At 48.1% G+C, this 21,498-nt stretch overlaps 7 protein-coding genes across 7 annotated transcripts; 2 read left to right on the top strand and 5 right to left on the bottom strand.

Annotated features, from left to right (window-relative positions):
* Positions 1 to 503: 503 nt before the first annotated feature.
* N7489_006791 (40S ribosomal protein eS7) lies at positions 504 to 1,498 on the bottom strand (the record flags this gene model as incomplete). The annotated part of the gene is made up of 3 exons (XM_056712541.1): positions 504 to 867; positions 958 to 1,040; positions 1,343 to 1,498. The coding sequence occupies 3 exons, from the start codon at positions 1,496 to 1,498 to the stop codon at positions 504 to 506; spliced, it is 603 nt and encodes a 200-aa protein (XP_056566256.1).
* A 496-nt stretch (positions 1,499 to 1,994) lies between these two features.
* N7489_006790 (Rab family GTPase) lies at positions 1,995 to 3,033 on the bottom strand (the record flags this gene model as incomplete). Its single annotated transcript, XM_056712540.1, has 3 exons — positions 1,995 to 2,632; positions 2,819 to 2,882; positions 2,950 to 3,033. 3 exons carry the CDS (start codon positions 3,031 to 3,033, stop codon positions 1,995 to 1,997), a joined length of 786 nt encoding a protein of 261 aa, XP_056566255.1.
* A 2,352-nt stretch (positions 3,034 to 5,385) lies between these two features.
* Positions 5,386 to 5,568, top strand: N7489_006789 (uncharacterized protein; the record flags this gene model as incomplete). The annotated part of the gene is made up of 1 exon (XM_056712539.1): positions 5,386 to 5,568. The coding sequence occupies one exon, from the start codon at positions 5,386 to 5,388 to the stop codon at positions 5,566 to 5,568; it is 183 nt and encodes a 60-aa protein (XP_056566254.1).
* Positions 5,569 to 9,329: 3,761 nt separating this feature from the next.
* Positions 9,330 to 11,858, bottom strand: N7489_006788 (uncharacterized protein; the record flags this gene model as incomplete). Its single annotated transcript, XM_056712538.1, has 6 exons — positions 9,330 to 9,428; positions 10,353 to 10,730; positions 10,819 to 10,891; positions 10,957 to 11,019; positions 11,086 to 11,400; positions 11,482 to 11,858. 6 exons carry the CDS (start codon positions 11,856 to 11,858, stop codon positions 9,330 to 9,332), a joined length of 1,305 nt encoding a protein of 434 aa, XP_056566253.1.
* A 298-nt stretch (positions 11,859 to 12,156) lies between these two features.
* Positions 12,157 to 14,949, top strand: N7489_006787 (putative phosphoketolase; the record flags this gene model as incomplete). The annotated part of the gene is made up of 7 exons (XM_056712537.1): positions 12,157 to 12,319; positions 12,371 to 12,445; positions 12,504 to 12,738; positions 12,789 to 12,941; positions 12,992 to 13,922; positions 13,982 to 14,807; positions 14,864 to 14,949. 7 exons carry the CDS (start codon positions 12,157 to 12,159, stop codon positions 14,947 to 14,949), a joined length of 2,469 nt encoding a protein of 822 aa, XP_056566252.1.
* A 491-nt stretch (positions 14,950 to 15,440) lies between these two features.
* N7489_006786 (uncharacterized protein) lies at positions 15,441 to 17,112 on the bottom strand (the record flags this gene model as incomplete). The annotated part of the gene is made up of 2 exons (XM_056712536.1): positions 15,441 to 15,653; positions 16,681 to 17,112. Coding segments are annotated over 2 exons (645 nt in total), but the record flags the coding sequence as incomplete, so codon positions are not given.
* Positions 17,113 to 18,297: 1,185 nt separating this feature from the next.
* On the bottom strand, positions 18,298 to 19,263 carry N7489_006785 (RTA1 domain-containing protein; the record flags this gene model as incomplete). Its single annotated transcript, XM_056712535.1, has 3 exons — positions 18,298 to 18,863; positions 18,917 to 19,009; positions 19,068 to 19,263. 3 exons carry the CDS (start codon positions 19,261 to 19,263, stop codon positions 18,298 to 18,300), a joined length of 855 nt encoding a protein of 284 aa, XP_056566250.1.
* Between the last annotated feature and the right edge of the window lie 2,235 nt (positions 19,264 to 21,498).

The raw sequence follows: 21,498 nt of genomic DNA, 5'->3' as shown, positions 1-21,498 counted from the left end.
GATTTGATACTGCCAAGTAAATTTAATAGCAGAATATGAGCTACTTCACTTAACCATTGAGATATATCCAGCAAGTATATCTGAATGTCCACGGGCAACCAATCTTATAATCTACAAACAGGCTAGATCCAATCTCAACCTGACAAAACCATCTAGAGAAGAAGCAATGGAAGTCGGAATTGTTGAATTGGAATACTATTGGATATTCCATCTCACCCTCATTAGATCGGGAGATAGAGAGAACTCAACTCCATCGCCTCACCCAGAGCTCACACCGGATACAAAAGCCAATGCAACCAGTGACTGGGGGCAAAAAAAGAAAAGAGAAAAAACCGTCAATGCATTTTTATGGAGATCATCTCTTTGGAACCCATCAATGGCGTTGAATCTAGCAACAATTCAAAACTAGACACAATGCCCATTCTCCCACGCATCAGCCGAGCACATTCCAAGCCCCTAGCCCCCAAAAAAGTCAAAGTGAACGAAGAACTCTAAATATGCATTTAGAACTCAGCGCCGCTCTGGGGGAACTCGAAGGCAACGGAGCGGCCGGTGAGGCGACGGTAGACCTCGCCGTAGGCATCGAGGCGGTGGTCGACACCACCACGCTCCTTCTCGTCGAGGATGACCTTGAGGGTCTTGGAGCCGTCCTCCTTGGTGCGGGTGCGCTTGCCGACAATCTCGACGGGGTAGACGAGGTCGGAGAGGATGGAGTCGTGGACAGCGGTCAGAGTGCGCGAGCGGGGGCGCTTCTGGGTCTGGGTGGTGCGCGAGTTAACGGAGCGCTTGGGGCGGGGCAGGATGCGGCGCTGAGCCACGAAGAGGACGTGGCGGTCGGAGAACTTCTTCTCGAGCTCGCGGGTCAGACTGGAGGTGGGAGTTAGTGGTTGTTCTTTGTCTGAGGGCTTTCCTGTTTTTGGTTGGCCCATTCGTTTGGAAGGGCGGATGGTTGCTTACCGCTGCTGAATCTTGTGGAAGTTGGCCAGGAGGGGGACGGGGACGAAGACAATGATGGCCTTCTTGCCGTGGCCGACCTCAACCTAGATAGCGAGAATAATGTCAGAGCGTTGTCCGGTTGAAAGTGTCGCGCACATAGAAACAGAATTCCTCCTGGAACGGCGTCTTGCTCTGCGAATTTTCATATTCATTTTTCTGTTGCCTCCTTTGCTGATGATACCGCTTCATGTTGACAATTTTTTTTGGCGTTGGTGGATATGAATTGAATCAGTCCACAAATCCAACCAATATACCCCGGAGCATCGAAAATCCCTCGAAAAATTCACAGACGCCATTCCAGAACGATTCAATTCGCATGTCGGGAGCCTCGGACAACAATTCTTACCTCGCGGGCAGAGACGAACTGCAGGGGACGAAGGCTGGCCTTCAGGTCCTGTGTGTTGCTCTCGAGGTCGAAGAGAGCGCCGGCGATCGCGGTCTCCAGCTCGGAGGGGTTCTGCCGGGACGGCGAGTTGGGGGCGATCTTGTTGATGGCAGCCATTATTGCGAGCGACGGGGTGCTGCGGGAAGTGCTGGTGGTGATGTCGACGGAGGGGAGGTTCGCAGATTGAATCGAATGGGAATTTGCTGTGGGATCGGCGCATTCGCTTAGGGTGCGCTATTTCCTGTTAGGGTTTAGCGTGGCCGTCTTAGGGCTCGTTGCTGATTGGCGGATTGCCGCTAAGTGAGATCCACTATCCGACTCGCCTTTGGTTGGCAACTACCCCAGGACCTCTTTCTGGCCATTTTGCTCTACTCTTTACCGTTATGTAGGAGCGGGAGATTATTTCTCATTGCCAATTCCGATCTCAATAAAAATTTACACTCTAATCACATTGTTGAACGAGGTGCTTCCCGGGGAATAGCACACTGGACTATAAGAAGGGCACGGAGTCTCCGTTGGAGCCTGAACAAGCAAGGAATCAAAAAATCGAACAAGAGGGACGCCTGTATCCATGGAATAATTGCAAGAACATCTGCCAAAAGAAATACCCAAATCAGCAAGCGCAGCCCTCCTTAGCCGTAGCAGCATTTCGATCACCCAGGTTGACCCGTGAGTCTTCTGCTGACCGGTTACCCAGCGAAGTCTGGCCAGTTCCCGCACCGGTACCGCGACCAGTCTTCAGGCTGCTCTCGGGAATGGCATTGGCGATTGCCGTGAAAACATCCACAACATTGGTGCCGGTCTTAGCGCTAGTCTCGAAGAACAAAAGACCCTCCTCTTCTGCATAGCCGGTAGCCTCCCGTGTCGACACCTTGCGGGCATCGCCGGATACAGCATCTTGCACCTCATCTTCCTCACCAGCACCTTCATCGCCATTCTGGGCCGACTCGGACTCGCCCTGTGCAGCTCCAGCTGCCTCGGAAACATCTCCGCCATCATTGGTCAAGTCCAGCTTGTTACCGACGAGGGCAATGACAATTCCAGGGCTCGCTTGGCGCTGCAGCTCGGCAACCCAGTGCTTAGCTTTCGTCAGCGAAGAAGGTTTTGTAACGTCGTAGACAACAAGCGCCGCTTGCGCATTACGGTAGTACATCGGGGCGAGCGAAGCGAATCGCTCCTGACCGGCGGTATCCCAGATCTCGAACTTGATCGTGCGCGTAGGAAGGGAGCATTTTTGCGTCAGAAATGCGGCTGGAAAGATGACGTTAGTTGGTCATCCTAATGCAAAGTATTATTTGAGGGGTTGGGTTGGCCCGTTTGCGGGGAACAACCCGATTTTAGACACAACACACTGCCCCTTGGTTCTCCAGAAGTATATAATCTGCCAGGGACAATGTCTCGTATCTTGTGGGGGCTAAGTCCATGGGGAAATCTTACCGCCGATGGTTGGTTCCTTGTTCTCCTGGAAATCATTGTTGACGAAGCGGAGGACAAGCGATGACTATGAGCGAATAATAAGGTGGTTAGCTGTTGATAATCGTGTGACACGATGAATGGAGGAGTAGTACCTTGCCAACTGCGGCCTCTCCGAGCAGCACAAGCTTGACACTGCTGCTCGGCTTCGGGGCATTTGCGCTGGCTGCTTCGGACATGGCTGAAACAACGAAACAAAGGTGAGATCGAAGTAACTACAAGTCAGGCCTTCTGTAGGTTATTCGCCTTCGATCAGCGATCAGGCGACCGGATGAGGTGGCAGGTTGATTCAGCTGGTAACCACCGTTCGGGGAATGGGGCTGCCTAGAAGTAAGACAGCTGGGAGACGAGTATTCTTGCGCTCGTATTGGTAAAGTAATTCAATCCTTGTCGAGGAATGAGAAATGCAAAACGTAGTATAGACGTTACGGACACCAGAGTGATTGATCCTGAAGTTGGAGAGAGGCGGAGGTGGATGATGATGATGGGTGCCTCGATCGGGCTTAGCGCGGTCGTCAGTCACCAGTCACGGGAGGCCCGTCCGAGGTTGAAGTATACAACTGGGATACTTAGCATTTGCATTGCTCACACTTCTATTGAGGCTCCATTTACTTCGCCTTATCTATTTAAAGAGACTGACATAAGAGCTAAATTTGATGTTCAAGGATCATCTCCCGCATTGTACATATGTTGTACCTCACATCGTTGGATAACTGCACCGATGGCATGCAGATATCATGGATATATGGCTGTCAGGATATAAAATTTGGAAAGAGTTAACTCAGGGACACGTACTCTGACTTGATAAAAGCTAGGCCACCGCAAGACAAACATGTTCCTGGCACCTTGACAAGTGTCGCAGATTGGGCTCGTGCCTAACTGGTATGCAAGATGATGTCGGGCCCCAGTTAGGAAAGACCCTGGTCAGGCTCGGGAGATATCTGCCGATGCACCAGCCAGGCCGCATCAGCAATCGGGCTGTCGTTCCTGTCTCGGCATTAGTCGGCAAGCAAATCTGCCCGATGCTAGCGCAACCGCGGTCGGTCAGGTACAAGCGAAGTACGACCTGAGCTGGGGTACGAGTTTGCAAACTCGGGGTTACAGAATGTATCTATAAATGGATGTGAAGCTGTGGTGGTCTAGACTAGCTGGATGAAGAATGTAGGGCAATTCCATTGGCGCTGACAATTATGGTGTTGTGCGCAGAATATAATACAGACATCAAGGTCAAAATTAACAATACAAATACTCATACAAATAAGCCCGGGAGCAGTACCCAATAGTAAAACAAGAAAAACAATCAAAGCATGCTATTGACCGTGAGGTCGAGGCTCTAGATTTTGGTATCAGCCCATCCCAATCAATATTCCGTCCCGTCTATACCAAAACGCCGGTAGATAAGAAACAAAAGAAATCGAAACAGCAATAAACACAAAGGCACTTTTGAGATGGGGACCGTGGTATCGAGTCGTATCAGAGGAGAAGTAGAACGTGAGGTGAGTCGGAATAAGGTTTTGAGGCCCGAAAAATAAGGAGGCGCATGTGCGAAGACGAGATCAAAAGTCGGAAAAATAGAGGAAAATGTGTCAACGCTTGGTATCCGAAAAGAAAATGCTGAAGGCAGAAAGTCGAGCCAAATTAAAAAGGGTATAATGTCGCGCGCCTGTAGCGAATAGGCAAAAACGTGTGGCCCGAGACCAGGAACAAAGAACAGATAGTGTTACAGATATCTAAGAATTCGGTTAGTTTTGATGCCCAAAGGCTCGAAGTTGTCATGTCTTACCAAAATCAGGTAAAACTCCAAAACGCATATGCGTCAAAAGAAAAAGAAAAAGAAAGAAACTCCAGCCACTGTTGGGCGCCAGACCATACGAAACATGACCGAGTGGTGTAGAAAGCAATGTTGAGTATGACGAGGTTTCCGAATTTATTTCGGCGGTGGTGGAGGAACGCCGGGCTTCTTCACTCCAGTCGTGTCGTAAGCTCCTCTTCCCATGTTGAAAGCAGAAAGGTCCCGGAGGATCATATTAAGGTCTGCGGAGGAAGTCATGGTTAGATGCTGAAAGTAGGATCTTTTTTTTTTGTTGATAGAAAGTAGGCGAGTGCTTTGCGAATGCGCCAATGGCAGGGTGAGGAATGAGGTGAGATGATGGTTGGAGACTTACCAAGTAAACACGACGTCGACTCCAGGGTCTTATATAGATGTTTCCCTTGGGGGAAACAAGCAGAGCAAACGAAATCCCAATCCAACCCCCCAAGTGAAAAACCAAATTCGAAAAATAAAAAGGTCTAGACAAAAACCGGCGGTGCAGGCGATAGATGCAAATGCAGTCGGGATCGGAAATGGTGGTCCTTTTGAAGAATCACCACTGGGACAATGCGGGATCCAACAGAATCGTAGGGCAAGAATGTGACGAAATTGGCCCAACAAATGAGGAGAAAGTCTCTTTGGGAAAAAGCAAGATGGATAGGTCGCAGCTCGTTGCTTTTTATGAGATGGAGAATCAAATCAAATAAATTCTCAAAATGATATGCGCGAGGGTGGCTGCAGCGAATCCATAAAAAATCGCGATCCGAACCAAGAAAACGGGCAGAAGGGATATGATCAAGACGGCAAGGGAGCAAAGGAGAAAGTGCTCCGGAACTGGCTCCGGTCGATCCGGACAAAGTTCAAATCGACGTATCGCAAGGGAGAAGGGAGGAAAGGAGGGTAGGGGGTGTACGGAGTAGAAGAAAGATGGTTATCAAGTATGTTCAAAGGAAAACAAGAAGGGGGGATTTGCGTTGATATAGACGGTTTTTCTCTTATGGATTTTAAATTTAAATTTATCCTTTTTATTAGAAAAATCAATAAAAAGACTGAAAAAGAAATACATAAAATAATCCATTAAAATAAAAAACAAAATCTTATTTGTTATATTTCAACTATTTTACCTATCCTATAATATTTCTATAATATTTCTATAACCTATAATTTCTCTAGACCAAGGTATTTCTTTGTTTAGCACAGCGGCTCTCCCGACCCTTGGTCCCGGGGAACAGGAACGGAAACCCCCTTTCTTCTCCAACGTTTCTAATCTATAGGATCTATCTTAGTCTGTTTTAACCTATTCAAATAAAGGAAATATAAGGGCCAAAAAAAAGGTACCCTCTGATTCATCACAATTACATCTTAAGATACATCCCATGTCTTCACTGTCAGATCCCAAAAGTCCTCAAACTCTCTGTTATGTATCAACTAGCCGTAGAAGCTCTCCACTCTAAAGCTAGGAACCAAATCTCCGGGCACCTTCGTGCATAAGTGGAGCAAAGGAAAAAAGGGAAAAGCAGCCGCAGGAACGAAAAAAAACGGATCCCTCCGAACATTTTATTTTATTTTTATTAATTTTTCTTTTCTCGCGTGGTCGGGCTCCATCGGGTTTGCTAGTCTCTTACAATGGTATTAGAAGAAGAAACTCATAGCTAAGGGGGATTACATATGATGCCTAGGTAAATAATCCATGGATACCCAGAAGGTATTTCGGCTATTAATTAAGGTCATCCGGTCTCTCACGCAGTCCCCCGTGCAATCCTCACCTATTAAGACCAGTCGCTTCGGATCTGGTTTCGGAAGTCTTTGGATCAATCCCCGTTCTGCAATTTACAACAAGACACATCAGAAGCCAACTCAATATATCTCAATTTTGTCATTCCCGTCTTTGTCTGATTCTCTACGCGCCGATCAAGAAAAGAAAAATGAGGACTATGTTTACGATGTGCTCCATCATAGGGGGTGGAGATACGCTAGACAAAAGGAGGGCTCCCGTAACGATCGAAAAAAGTAAAATCCCGTCTCGGTTACGTATGAACATTCTTTTCGTCTTCTAGCCTTTCCTTTTCTTTCCCGGGAAACTGGGTAAAGGCATACGGGATACAATAAAGAACCTTGGTGCCATACAGTATCATAACATCTGGAAATATTCTGACCCACCCCCATAAACCCGGACTCTTCTCTACTCCGTTGAAGCTACCTAGGTAATTAAGGGTATCTGCGTCAGCTTTCTTATTATTCGCCACACTGGAGACACATTTCACCAGTTACCCTCTGATACCCCATTTTCTGACAGGGTTCACATTACGAGCTTCCAAGCTTGTGAAAGGCTTCGTAGGCGTGTTTCAGCCCGTGTCCACCCCATCCTAAAAAGGAGAAATTTCCTTTCCCGTCGGCACTGAATCTGGGTCTCCCTCGTGGAAATCGGGAGCTGGAAGATCTACCGTAGATTGCAGCCGTTAAGAGATTCAAGGTTCCCAACGTATGTTAGATCTCACCTATACATCCTAGCGCTGTGGCTTGCTCTGTTACACTGTTCTCATGATTGAAACAAGACATTCTCTCCTCAGACACACGATTTCACATGTTCAGAATAGGGGAAGACTACTCACTTCCGTACTGGCGATCATCCTGTGGACTCTTTTACAACAGAAGTCACAGGCACACTCCATACCCTAATATTTAAAATTTACGTATCCTGATCCAGAAATAATAATTTTTAAAAAAGTGCCAACAGGATTAACAAGAAATGAGCTTCCTATAGTGGAATTAGGCTGTTATCGTACGGAAAGAAGCCGTTTCAAATACAGCTAGAATGGCGCTAGAAACGGGAGAAAACCAAGAATCTCCATTTCAGTCTCCATCAACTCCAGCAGCTCCATCAAATGCTCCATTCTCTCACATAGTCAACCTTAATGGCTCTTGGGTTTCTTTCTCCCCCCTTTTCCTTGTTGGGAATGCCATCTGAACCCAACGGATTCAGGATCTGACACCCAAGACGATGCACTCCGTAACCCGAGATAAAGTCTAGAGAGGTGCATTAGTTCGAAAAACAAGGTTACGCGATTGCATGAACCGGCTTCCATTCGTTTCCGGAACGTCTTAGCCTTCCCGAGACTGGATCCATGGAATGCAGTCCACCGTCCATGGATATTATTTCTTTAATTTTGTTTATCTCACATGTACTCCGGACTCCGTACTATATTCCTTTCTTTGAAGTAAATCGCAACTACCCGCACCTTGATTGTGGCGTCCAGATATCGAAAAAAACGGTCGCGGATCACCATCCGCATTAACTTTGGGATTTGCCTTGCAGCGCATCTCAAAGAAGCAGGGGGGTTCCCGGTCCGGATGCATCGAGCCCCAGCCGGACTCTTTGTTCATCTGACAGAAGATGTGGATGTGTCGACGCTCCTAAAATTGGGATACCGGTGACCTTGTTTTCTTTTTTCTCTGTTGGGCCTTGGTGGCGGAGTTGAACTGATTCGTTTCTAATATCGCTAGAGACAGGGGAATGGCGCACTAAGACTCCGCGGATGTAAAGCCGGGCGATCTTAGCTCACTTTCCCGATTCCCTCGAAAGTAGGCTCCATATATGGAAAATTCTGGAAGCACTATGTGCTCCATAACTAGTCGATGGTTACAAGAGACTATGCTTGGGTGGTGTCCACAGTCGGTATTCCGTCTGTACTCCGCCAGTTAAGGTCATTTGGGGTCAAATGGGGGGGTTTAATAAAAGAAAAAGAAGGAAAATCGAAACCAAATTGAGTCAAATGAGTTGGAATTGGAACTGCTTTCCCCGTCCCGAGACAAACGCTTTTTCAGCCGCCTCAATTCTTAGCTTCTCCTTTTCGTAAATTATTTTGTCTCCAAGTTCCGAGCTTCCTATTTGACTCCCGAGACATGAGACAGAGCGGCAGCCCACAGCCGAACGAAGAAGGGAGGAAAAAGTGGACTGGAACTTTTCGACCTCTCTGGACTCTCTGGATCCTGAGTGACAGGCCCAAATCCACATCGAGACCCGGTTAGCTGATTAACTCGCAGGAAAGAAACCTTGGAAGAAAAATTGGCGATCGCCGACAGCTCCACGGCTCCAGCACCACTGTGCCGGGTTCGATCGTCCCCTTTCTTTTTTTCTGCTGGGTCAACCCCTGACTTCGGGTACTTTGGGCCTATTTTAGTTGTCACGACATGATGCGTGAAGGGGGAGATTATGACTGATCGAGCCATAAAAATACAATATCGTATATGACCCACGTCAAGATGGGTCGGCTTTCCGTCGGGGGATCCGCGGCCACTTGATGGTCGAACGGATGATGTTCCCCGAGATACTCCTGCACGGGGAATCACGTCCCCTGGGCCCGAAGTACATCGTACATATTTAGTGCGTCACGCTTCCTGCACTTTGTACATGAGAATATGCGGACACCGGACTACGGAGTACTCCGTCATCTGTATGACACGCTGCTGCGCCAAAAAAGAAGCAAAAAGTACATTCTCATTCTGCAGTGTCGATCGCTGCGATGCGACCTTGGCCCTTGAACGCCATCACTGATGATCTACTGTGCTGATGTCTGATCCTCCAGATAAAAATGCAGAGATTGATAGTGGACTGGGGACGCCTCCTAATTCGCTAGTACATTGACTTCGCTAATTTCAATGCACTTATTGTCTGAACCCACTAGCCTGCAGATCTGCAGAGCCACCAGGACCCAGGACCACAGTCGAGACTTCGATCCCCCCCTCCTCCCCCGAGGCGATCGCCTTCGATCGCGTCAATCGCCCATTCTTCCGTGTCTTGCATATAATCATAAGACTTTGGGAACCGGGGAAGAGCTTTCCCCCCGAAGCTATCAAATCCGACAACCTGGATGTGTCACATTCACTCCTGGTTCATGTTACATTTCATGTTACATTTCATCTTGACTTTTATTTATTTTTATTATTCGATTGCACGGAGTATGGGGTACACGATCCGCAACAAAGTAACCCAAGCTAGCGCTGGTATGCAGGGACTGTGTCCTCAGGCCTCTGTTTTCCCCCTACCTACTGTATGCCGTGCAGAACTCGCGTACCAGGAATGATAGATGATGCATTGCATTGAAATAAGGCGCAAAATATGACCAAGTCCCTGGGACACCCATCCCGATTCCCAATCACCGGGTCCGGCAATCCAGGGCTGAGAATTGACCCATCGGAGACTATCTGTCACTCCAGCCACATAAGGCCCCCTTCCCCAGTGGCAAGTGTCAAAAGGACGAATGGTACATGTTTTCGCTTTTTACAAATGATTTGGATTATTTGGAATATTTTGATTATGTATGGCATGTGTACAGCATGTACGGAGTACAATGTAGAGAGAACCTTATGGAATAGATGACATTCGTCAATGTTATATGTCGTAATTCAACCATGTTCAGCTCCCCAACCTCCTCGATTACCACCAAGGTAGGTACTATTGTTACTACCAATAGGAGAAGAAAAAAAATGAAACACAAGTGTGGACACCACGCATGAGAAATCAGCACCGCGAACATGCACAGTGATATGCCATTTCAAACTGCAAGTGAAATCCAAAAGTCAGTAAATCCAAGTGTACAAAAATAACCTATAACCAAACCCTACACCTCCACGAGAGGTCAAGGCGAAGGTCACGGTCAATAATACCCAATATTTGAGACCACATACCTGTTCATTGGTCTGGCAAATTAAAACCCGGGGCCCCTTGCCGGAACCCTTGGAGATATCCTTGACCGTCTCCTCATCTCCAGGCCCCTTGTCATTAGCCACATCATCGATTGCCAAACCTAGGCACTGGCATTTATCGACCAGTGTTCGTCTCAGCAAGGCACTCTTCTCACCGATCCCGCCGGCGAAGACTACACCGTCTAATTCACCATTTAGTTTGACGTAGTAGCTGCCGATGTAGCCCTGGATGCGGTCGACAAAAATGTCAAAAGCGAGTTTATGTGCTTCGCTTGGTGGGTTCGGCACCGCAATCTGGGCGAAGTCGGTTGTTCCAGTGAGGGCTTTCCAACCTGATTGTTTATTGAGGATATCCTCCGCCTGCAGGATGTTGGATTGATTAGCGATTTCTTTTCTTCCCTTTTCTTTTCTTTTTTCGGCATTAGTTCTCTACGTTGGGCATTCATACCGTGCTGATGTGCATTTCAGACGTGCTGGCTGGGCTTAGTTTGCCTGCTTCGTTGGTATAGTGGAAGACCAATCTAGATCACCAAGTATCAGTTCACCATAGCTGCATTATCAAGGGGTCCAGCGAATTTCAACTCACGATGGATCAATGCTTCCACTACGCGTTGCACCGGGTAATCCTGCCAAAGGAGTGAGACCCATTCTAGTCACCGCATTAGCACGACTCGCATCTCGAGATAGATCAAGATGTAGGTATCGCGTGACTCACGAAGTATCCACGGACTTCCCGTCCTTGATCGCACAGATCGAGGCTCCGCTCCCGATATGCATCACGATGAGATTCGTCTTCTCGACCGGTTTGTTCAAAAACTGTGCTACGGACCGCAGGATGAACGAGTAGCTGATCCCGTGAAATCCATACTTGCGCAGACCATTCGCCTTGGCGATTTCCTGGTTGATTGGGTATGTACGTACGGCTTCGGGGATAGTCTGGTGGAAAGAAGAGTCGAAAAAAGTTATGCTTCTGACTTTGGGGAGCTCTGATTTGCACAGGCGGACTATCTCCAGCGCGGAGAAATTATGGCTTTTGTTCGGGCGGCGTTAGCGGGATCTAGGACAGGTATATAACCGCGGAAATACAAAGGATCGGGATAGACGAGCTTACAGAGGTGCAAGATCTTCCAATCCTTTCAGGTGGCCAAGTGTCTCGTCGTTGATTTCGACTGCATCGCGGTAGTCTCCACCGTGGACGACTCGGTGGCAGATATACTCCACATCGTCGGCGCTGGCGACTTCGGAAAGTTCGGGGTCGCTGAAACAGCGCTGTAGAAGGTACTTGAATGCATCTTGTGCGGTACTGAGTTTTTCTTTGAGCTCCTCCTTGTGCTTTCTGCCTCCTGCTTGGTACTTGAGTGTAGACGGGGGTGCTGTGATTCCAGAGATCGCCGCATCCACAATGGTTCTTGGCGGGTTGTCGAAGGTATAGAAGGTGATTTTGACGGAAGACGAACCCGCGTTAACAGCGAGGATAGATTTAGGCATTTTGAGACTGTTATAGCGAGTTCAGTAAATGCCTTCAAAGATCCGAAATTGAAATGAATTTTTAAAGCTGGACTCACCTGTTGGCTCGTGGTGATGTCAGGATGAGGAATGACGTCGCCACGAAGAACTTGGAAGGCTTGTTTGGTGACAACCCATCTTATTTACCTGAGCATAGTATCTCTTCCATTTTCATTTTCATTTTCATTTTCACTCTTCCATCTTTTGTCCTACCTTGAGCTCGTTTTTATGTTCTTTTGCTCCTGCCAAGCCATCGAAGAACCTACATAACAAATTCATCATGCCTGCAGAAGTTATAAGCGAACCAAATCCACAAGCTCTGCCGTCGCATCTGCCAGACTACCTTGAGAAATTGAGCGTCAGCTTGGAACGTGAGAAACTAGATGAAAAGACCTACGATGCCTTGATCAAGTTCCGCCGAGCGGCTTGTTACATTGCGGCAGGTAAGGTTATGTGCTATATATCTTCCAACCGTGTGACTAACTTCTTGCTAGCTATGATATTTCTGCAAGAAAATACTCTTTTGAAGTCAGAACTCACATTTCAACATGTCAAGCCTAGACTACTCGGTGAGTAGCATCCCCGAAGTCTGCAAGTCGGTCACCATGACTGATATCATACTCTCAGGTCACTGGGGAACATGTCCGGGCCTAATCTTTGTCTACTCTCATTTGAACTACCTGATCCGGACAATGAATCTGGACATGTTGTACGTTGTCGGTCCAGGACATGGCGCACCGGCAATACTAGCCGCGCTATGGTTGGAGGGCTCGCTGGAGAAATTTTATCCCCATTATTCGCGAGACGAAAAAGGCCTACACAGATTGATCTCGACCTTTAGTACCACAGGTGGTTTTCCCAGGTCAGTACATCGCCTTGCTATTTGGTTCCTTGGCTAACAGCTATGCGCAGCCACATCAATTCCGAGACCCCCGGTGCAATCCATGAAGGTGGAGAACTGGGATACGCTCTGGCAGTGTCCTTTGGCGCTGTCATGGATAACCCCGATCTGATTGTGACTTGTATTGTGGGGGACGGGGAGGCTGAAAGCGGTCCCACTGCTACGTTCGTTGATTGTTTCCCCCTTTGCACTGTACATTGCTAATAGCGGACAGGTCCTGGCATGCGATCAAGTACATTGATCCAAAGGAGTCCGGTGCAGTTTTACCAATTCTGCATTTGAATGGATTCAAGATCAGCGAGCGCACTATCTTCGGGTGCATGGACCACAAAGAGCTTTTGACTCTCTTCAGTGGATACGGGTACCAGGTTCGCTTTGTCGAGGATAACAACGATATTGATGCGGATTTACACACCTCTATGATCTGGGCCGTCAATGAAATCCGGAAGATCCAGAAGGCTGCCCGTTCAGGGAAGCCGATTATGAAGCCAAGGTGGCCGATGCTGATTCTGCGTACTTCCAAGGGCTGGACTGGGCCCAAGCAGCTTCATGGCAAGTTTCTTGAGGGCTCATACCATTCTCACCAGGTGCCATTGCCCAAAGCAAAGACCGACAAGGAACAACTAGATCTGCTGCAGAATTGGCTGTCTAGTTATAAGCCAGAAGAGCTGTTCACTTCGAACGGTGATGTAATTGATGAGATCAAGTCTGTGATACCCACAGAAGACAAAAAGAAGCTTGGCCAGCGCATCGAAGTCTACAATAGTTATACACCACCGAATCTGCCGGATTGGAAGCCCTTCTGCGCGGATAAAGGCTCTCAAGAAAGCGCTATGAAAGCGGCTGGCACCTTCATTAATCAGACATTCAAGGACAACCCGAACAGCGTGCGACTCTTCTCGCCGGACGAGTTGGAAAGCAACAAACTCGATGCGGTATTTGAATACACAAACCGCAATTTCCAATGGGACGAGTTCGCCAATGCCCGCGGCGGCCGTGTAATTGAAGTCCTTAGCGAACATATGTGTCAAGGATTCATGCAGGGCTATACCTTGACCGGGCGCATTGGTATTTTCCCGTCCTATGAGAGCTTCCTCGGCATCATTCATACGATGATGGTGCAGTATGCCAAGTTCATCAAGATGGTCAGCTTCCTTTTTCCCTTGCTAACATCAACTGCATGCTTACCAAATTATCTGTGTAGGGACTGGAAACAACTTGGCACTCCGGCGTCAGTAGTGTGAACTACATCGAATCGAGCACCTGGGCACGCCAAGAACACAACGGCTTCTCTCACCAGAACCCATCCTTCATCGGCGCTGTGCTAAAGCTGAAGCCTAGTGCAGCTCGGGTATACTTACCACCAGATGCGAATACTTTCCTGACAACCATCCACCATTGTTTAAAATCAAAGAATTACATCAACCTAATGGTAGGCTCAAAGCAGCCAACTCCAGTGTACCTGACTCCCAAAGAGGCGGAAAGCCACTGTCGCGCAGGAGCATCCATTTGGAAGTTCTGCAGCACGGACGATGGAATTAATCCGGATGTCGTGCTGGTCGGTATTGGTGTTGAGGTGATGTTCGAAGTAATTGCGGCAGCGGCGCTTCTGCGTAAGCTCATCCCAGAGCTTCGCGTTTGTGTCATTAACGTGACGGACCTGATGATTCTTGATAACGAGGGTGCGCATCCGCATGCCCTGTCCACTGAGGCATTCGATGGTCTCTTTACTTCCGACAGGCCCATTCACTTCAATTACCACGGCTATCCAACTGAGCTGCAGGGTTTGCTCTTTGGACGTCCCCGCCTTGATCGCGTCAGTGTCGCCGGCTATATCGAAGAGGGTAGCACCACCACGCCTTTCGACATGATGCTTGTCAACCGTGTCTCGCGTTTCCATGTCGCCCAGCATGCTATTCGTGGTGCTGCCAAAGTAAATGAGAAGGTCAGGGTGTATCAGCAGGAGCTGAATGCTCAGCTTGAGGCGAGTATGGTCAGCACGAGGAAGTATATTGTGGAAAACCGGGATGGTGAGGATCCTATCCTATTTGGAATTTGCTGTGCAATACTGACTTTTTGCTCTTAGACCCCGACGGCATTTATGACATGCCACAATTCCACAGCTTCCACAAACCGGCTGAGTCTGAGACATTCTGGAATATTGCCCAGTAGTCCAAGGTGGGGTGTACTTGAAGCAACCCTAGTCATTCTTGATCAATCATTCATGTAACGTTACCAAGGAATAAAAGCCTGCCGTTTCATCTGTTTCTTTTTCTTTTACTCATCCACAATCCATCCCGAGATCAAAATTCATCCACTACAAATCATATTTTGATCGAACATGCCCATAAGCCCACTCCCGTCAACATTAGACGTTACATATAGAAAAGTTCCCTCTCCCATATCAAGCCTTTCTAGCCCTCTTCTACTATAAACCTAACAAGGTAAAAAGGGGCAGAAAATATCTATATAACTAGGCATCTAAAAAGACCACTAAAAAGACCACTAAAAAGACCACTAAAAAGACCACTAAAAAGACCACTAAAAAGACCACTAAAAAGACCACTAAAAAGACCACTAAAAAGACCACTAAAAAGACCACTAAAAAGACCACTAGAAACGTCTTCAATGAGTTTCCGTGGCTTGTTCTGGTGCAAACTTAAGATCTGCGAGTACGGAATGTGAATGGAACCACTTGAGGTGCAGCCCCCGAGAACCGCGTAGCTTGTTGTACAGCAGCCGCAAATCAACCTCAAAGTACAAAGGGTGCTTCGGATCCCGTAAGTCCTCGGGCCCCAGGACTTCCCCAACGGCAAAGTCAGCAGGGCCATTTCATAGCGAGTCTGGTCATCGGGCTGAGCGGCGTCGGCAAAGTACTACTTCCACTTCATCCGCCGATCAAGCTCCTCGGTATCGGGTGTATTCTGCTTATTGGTGCTTGCTTCCGATTCACGAAGGCTTATCAAAATGTTCGCATCTTCGATGGAGCATGGTCTGGGCATAATCCCTGGGCAATACCCGTTGGCAGCATCGGCCTTAAAGAACACCTTCCATTTGGTCTGCCCAACCATGTTCAGGATCGGCTCAATCCTCTTCATAGGGTAGTTCATTTTGACTGTGACCGAGTTCAAAGGAATGTATTAGTGCACCATCCGAAGACGGATTGGAGGAGGACCTGGTTTAGGCACCCATTTGGTTTTCGCGCTCCATGGTGAGATACAGCGGGTGATGACCCCTGCTGCTTCCATCTTTGGCAGATTCTCCAGCTGCCATTTCTCCTCCTCTAAGGTATAGCGGATTAACCTGGCGGCCTTCGGAACCACGTTTGGAAGAGTGGGAATTCGATGAATGAGGAGCTTGGTTGGTGGCATATCCACGACGTCTTCCACAAACAGGTCCCTCTAGGTGTACAACACTCGAGCAATTTTGTCCCATTGAGCGTCACGTTCTTGAACCAGATCTCCGAGAAGCACTGAGTTGGCTTGAAGCCAATGTTGGGCTTGTTCAATCTCAGATTCGGGTAACAAAGTTCTTCGATGATAGAAAGGTCGGTCATTGGTTGGATAACCAAGCCCAACCTGATCTTGGATTTCCTGAGCAGCAATGTCTTCTCTGTCGGCCCAGTTACAGGATCCCATCCAGGTTGAATCAGAACGGACAACGGTTTCCGACGAAAGAGGTACAGCGAACTGGGTGTACGCCCAGCGCGAACGTCCTGCCAGGTGTAACTTGTGGTCTCCAGCTGGCGCAGGGACTCAGTGCGGCTTGGTCGGAAGCGTTGAGCCAATCTCTTGAACCAGCCATCCTCCAGGGGGAGGAGCTGCATGAGGTCCTTAGCATCCCTAGAGAGCTCGTGGGTGTACCAGCGTAGCGCGCTGCCTTTAAGACAGGCGTGGATGTTACATCATCATCGTCGTCTTCTTCTTCGGTCCAATAGGTCTTGTCATTCTGGGGTTCAAGATCGCCGACCCCAATGGTTCTCCCTTGGCTATCCTCACCCTCGTTTTCCTTGCCGCCATGAACCAATAGATTAGGCGAGGAAGGTGTGGTTGCTCTATGGTTTCTTCCTCTGCCATGCTCAATATCACTGTAGTATGACGGCGGCTTCCGTGTCCGGTCAGCCCGCGGAAGCGCCGTGTGGGATGATTCGGGAGTGCCCTCCAAGTCCAACACCTCCCTGCCTTTCTCCACTGCTTTTTGTCTCCTTCTTTTATTGTTTGTGGAGAGGGAAGTCACGGGCTCCTCTTCGTACTTCTTGTCCAAAGCAGTTTTCCTTCTCAAGGAGCTCTTTGGCTTTTTCCTCTCCCAGAAGGCGTCAACTTCGGTTTTGGAGCTGCTGGAGCAGCTTCAACGACGGAGACTCGACTGCTGGCTCCTGAGCGTTCACTGCTAGCTGGGAAACCGGCCTTTCCGGCCTTTCCGGCCTGTTTCGAGCTACAGAAGGGACTGCAAGTCGTATTCTTTCCATGTTAAATTTGGCCTTCCATTACCTACAGATTTTAGTAGATAATGCCCCCAATAACTATCAACGTCTATCTATAGGGTCAATTACTATGGCCCAGTCCCTTTAATAAGAATAGTCCGCCGCTTATACGACTGTAGTCTTCTTAGTGGGTAGTCCTTTTTGGTGGTCTTTTTGGTGGTCTCCTTAGGTAGTCTTTTTAGATGTCTAGGTATATAGATATTCTTTGCCTCTTTTTAGTTTATTGGATAGATAGTAGAAGAGGGCTAGAAAGGCTTGATGTGGGAGTGAGTTTATGACTGGAGCGGATATATCACTCCGTACCTGAGCTGTGCCTATAATGGTGATTCCATTGTACTTCCGACATCCTTTCTGGTAAAAGGGTGTTGAGACTATGCAGATACAGAAACTAGCAATGGAGAAAATCAAGAAGAAGAAACTGATATTCAATCTATGAAGAGAAGGCTGTTTCTAAAGCCTGAACTAACAAAGAAATGACAAACTAGCAAAGGCTCAGTCTGCACACAAAGGGACATCCCATCTATGTCTCTAACAAAGGGTTCCCGAATCTCAGGATAATCATATATATAAATCTTCGAACTAATAAAGGGTTCTAGGTCCCGCAGTTACTGAGGCATCGGCTTGTTGAGCATACTTATCGTTCACAATCCTGCATACATATATGTAGCATGCGCAAAGTAGTGTGGACTAAAGGAAGTACATAGCATACAGGATTATCTAAGTATCATTCACGAATCAATTCCAGATCTGAGGTGATTCTATAGGTTTTCCGAGGTGTGGCTTTTAGGAGCCGCTGTATCCGGTAAGAACCGTCTCCTTCTACTTTACGCTATCCCGGTTTTATTAAACTAGGAGTGGTTCTCCTTGAGGTGCGGGTATTCTTCGACGCTTCCTGTTTGTAGTTAGATTAGGTCCAACTACGATTATTGCACTTTTGATATCTGACCTCTACTAGGGCAGATCATTCAACATTAATCCGGGGAGGAAGGTACTTTTCAGTAGAGGGTGACTTCTATTGTCATTATTAACAGTAATTATTACCTAGGTACCTCCATTTTGTAGGAATCTGGCTTCCCACGGGGCAAGATCCACCCAGGATGTAAGAAATTGAAAACAGCGACGGAGACCACCATCATAGCTCCATCAAGCGCGATAAAGTAGACCTCGTGCGTGATAAGATAGCCATCCCACCCCTGGGAGAGCTCCACAGCTCGGTATATAGATCGTACGTAGATACACATGATAGAAAGAACCATTGCGGCGTACAGAGGGATGACCGAGCCTGTCACCGACTGCAGCAGACGGTTGCGCATAGTGCGGCGGATGAAATCGACCGCGCAGACGACGAAGATGGTAATCGAAAAGAGCTGGAAGACGATGCCAGCAACCATGATGTGCGTTCCAGTCGCGGTGTCGCCGTCGATCTTGTCGGCTTCTCCAGATGCCATGCCGCCGCCGACAGCTTGGACGACGAGTGAAACTACGTCGCAGGTGCAGAAGATCCAGAGGTATAGGTTTGGCTTTAGAAACGAGGATTCGCGGCCGAGCACTTGGATGAAGCGGCCTAGGAGGATGTAGATTCCTGCTGTGAAGAAAGTTGGGGCTGTGGGATGTTAGGTTTGGTATGGACAGTCAAAGGGTAAGAAGGTAGCTTACCGATTATGAGGGTGGATATTTGCATTAGGAAAGCAGTGGTGTTGTATGGACATTTGGCTGACCAAGTACGGCCGGCCCAGCCGATTACTTCGACTATTGACGTTGTTAGTATTTGCGGGGAGTTAGCGTTTCAAGTGTCATAGGGCCTTACCTAGACATCCGACACTGAACACACTTGCCCACCATTGTCGCTTCCAGGTGAATTGGACGGTGTGGACGACCATCGAGAGACCGAAGAGTGCGCAGAAGGCAATGCCTGCTCCTAGCGATGGGACATATCCATATGAGGTGCCAACGCCTTCGATATAGGCAGGGCAGCCGTATTGCAGTCGTATCCTGTCGTCCATGGTGAAGGAAAATGAATTATCTCAAAAAGCGGCTAGCAAGGAAATCCAACGAGGAGATAAAATCCAACAGTAAATCCGTAGTATTTGGATAGATTAGAAGATGGACTGAAATTCCCCAGGCGACTAGAAAAGAGATTTATAGACAACCACCCCGTTTGTCCAAAAGCTAAAAGATACCAAAAGAGGAACAAGAATCAGGCTTCAATATTCATGCGGAGGACTTGGGTATAAAAAGAGAGTACGGAGTAAGCATGGCTGAACATCCACGAGCCCCCACCATCGGGAAAGACATTTCAAGGCTAAAGCCATGGTCTATTAATGCACCTCTACCATAATACTCTACCGGGGAGTATAAGACCCACAGCGGAGCAACTAATCCCGACATTCACGCTTGTTCTATGTCCAGTTTTCAGCGTCCAAGATTGGGTTGATAAACGGACTGACTGGTTGGTATAGAAAAGCACATCAGTATGGTAAAAACCTCCCGCACAATGAGGCAGCCGTCACGATGGGGGTATCCCTAGCCTGTTATATTGAATGAGAATTGTACTTCATACACCCTACAGGGCACTAGATGGACCATGACATCAAGGCCAAGTTCCGAAAAAAAAAGAAAAGAAAATACAAGAAAATACAAGATCTGATAGAAAATCGGGCCGAACTACAACTTCCCTCGCAAGACCATCCCTTTCAGGTTAGCGTGGATGTCGCCAAGTGTACCTCACGAAGGATCCCATTTTATCTCCGGTAAAAACCGTTGGACCATTGGACCATTGGACCAAACGCGAGCTGTAAAAGTCCAAGTGAGTCACGGCAATCGGCAAGCGCCAGGCGGTTTGAGGAATCCGATTTGTCTCCGGCTTTTAACATGAAAGTATGGACTCTTTACTCCCCATATTGCGGTTTAGGCATAGCTTCAATATGCCTGCGGCTCAGCTGGGAAAGAATGCATCAAAATCGTATTCACGAGTCGGAGGTCACACCGCCTCAAAATAATGAGAGACAATCTTATTCATCAATATGGAGCCTAGCCCTGTCCCTGGCCCTAGTTTTGTCGGGATATCGGACAACAACCCAGGGTCCACGGTCTCGGATGGCAGCGGATGTATGGCGGATGTACGTATGCGACGGAGAAAAGTTTTACGGACGAAAAAGCAGGAGGATCCACATGCTCCTGTTTATTCGTACCTATTCGTAACTGATTTGAATCTCATGTGATCTTCTCTTATTAGCTTAATGTGCAATCCTTAAACTAATAGGTTGCTGGCAACATCCATGGCTAAATGTTCAACGACAGGATAGTTAGTCAAAGGAACTCATACTCTGTACACTCTCACGCGAAGCTGAGAAAGGTAACAGGACCGCTGATCCTCACTCTAGCAGATCGCAAAATAGTGGAGCTCTAACAGCCGAAATCCCTCTTTAACCTCAACTGTGAACGTAGTCCATTGACGCTCAATGCGGCCAAGCAATAATTGGATCGGGACCGACTCTCAAAGGCCCAGTTTACTATCCAACAGAGTAAAGGTATCTTTCAGCTACCCATGACTAAAGGAGATTAAGCCTCGCCTTGGCGGGCCAGATATCAACACTGCGGAGGTATTCCGGCCGAATGCGCTGTGCTGAGTGAGGCCACCCATTGCATATAGCAAGACAACTCTTTCTCACATACAAAAGCGTGCACAGAGACGTAAGCATCGCCCATCTGACTGTAATCTGCCCAAAAATAGTTGGTGGCGGCGCGGGGGGCCGTGCGATCGCAGGCAGTATGTTAAAGAGTGGGGGCCATGTCCTCCGTATGGATGTGCAGGAGCAATGGTCCTCCTGGAAGACGATGTCGATGAATCCCTCGTCTTGGCCAAGCCCAAGAGATTACACGGCTGCCTGCATCGATATATACATACCCCATACACAGCAATGTTTACTTTCATCCTTCCAACCCCTTACCGCAACTAGGGCACTTGGATTGACACAACACGGAACATCTCCGAGCTCCGATGCTTTGTTTCATTCCCGATTGCTGGAGGTATCCGATGGTGGTGATCTGCGCTGGAGTCCGGGATGACAGTGCGGCGGCAGATTGTGACTAGGCCAAGTTCCGGCGTACAGTGGATAGGACCTCGCCGACTATGAATCCTCCAAAGCTCAAGTTCATGGTCTCCGCACGTCACTTCATTCGGAATAGAGTAGTCGCCCCGGACATCCGTTGATCCGCATGAACACTGAGACTTGGGT

This window comes from Penicillium chrysogenum, assembly GCF_028827035.1.
Source record: "Penicillium chrysogenum strain IBT 35668 chromosome Unknown utg000004l_segment0_segment0, whole genome shotgun sequence".
In the NCBI taxonomy this organism is placed as follows: Eukaryota; Fungi; Ascomycota; class Eurotiomycetes; order Eurotiales; family Aspergillaceae; genus Penicillium; species Penicillium chrysogenum.
The sequence above is the reverse complement of the archived record's forward strand: the minus strand, read 5'-3'. Positions and strand labels throughout refer to the sequence as shown.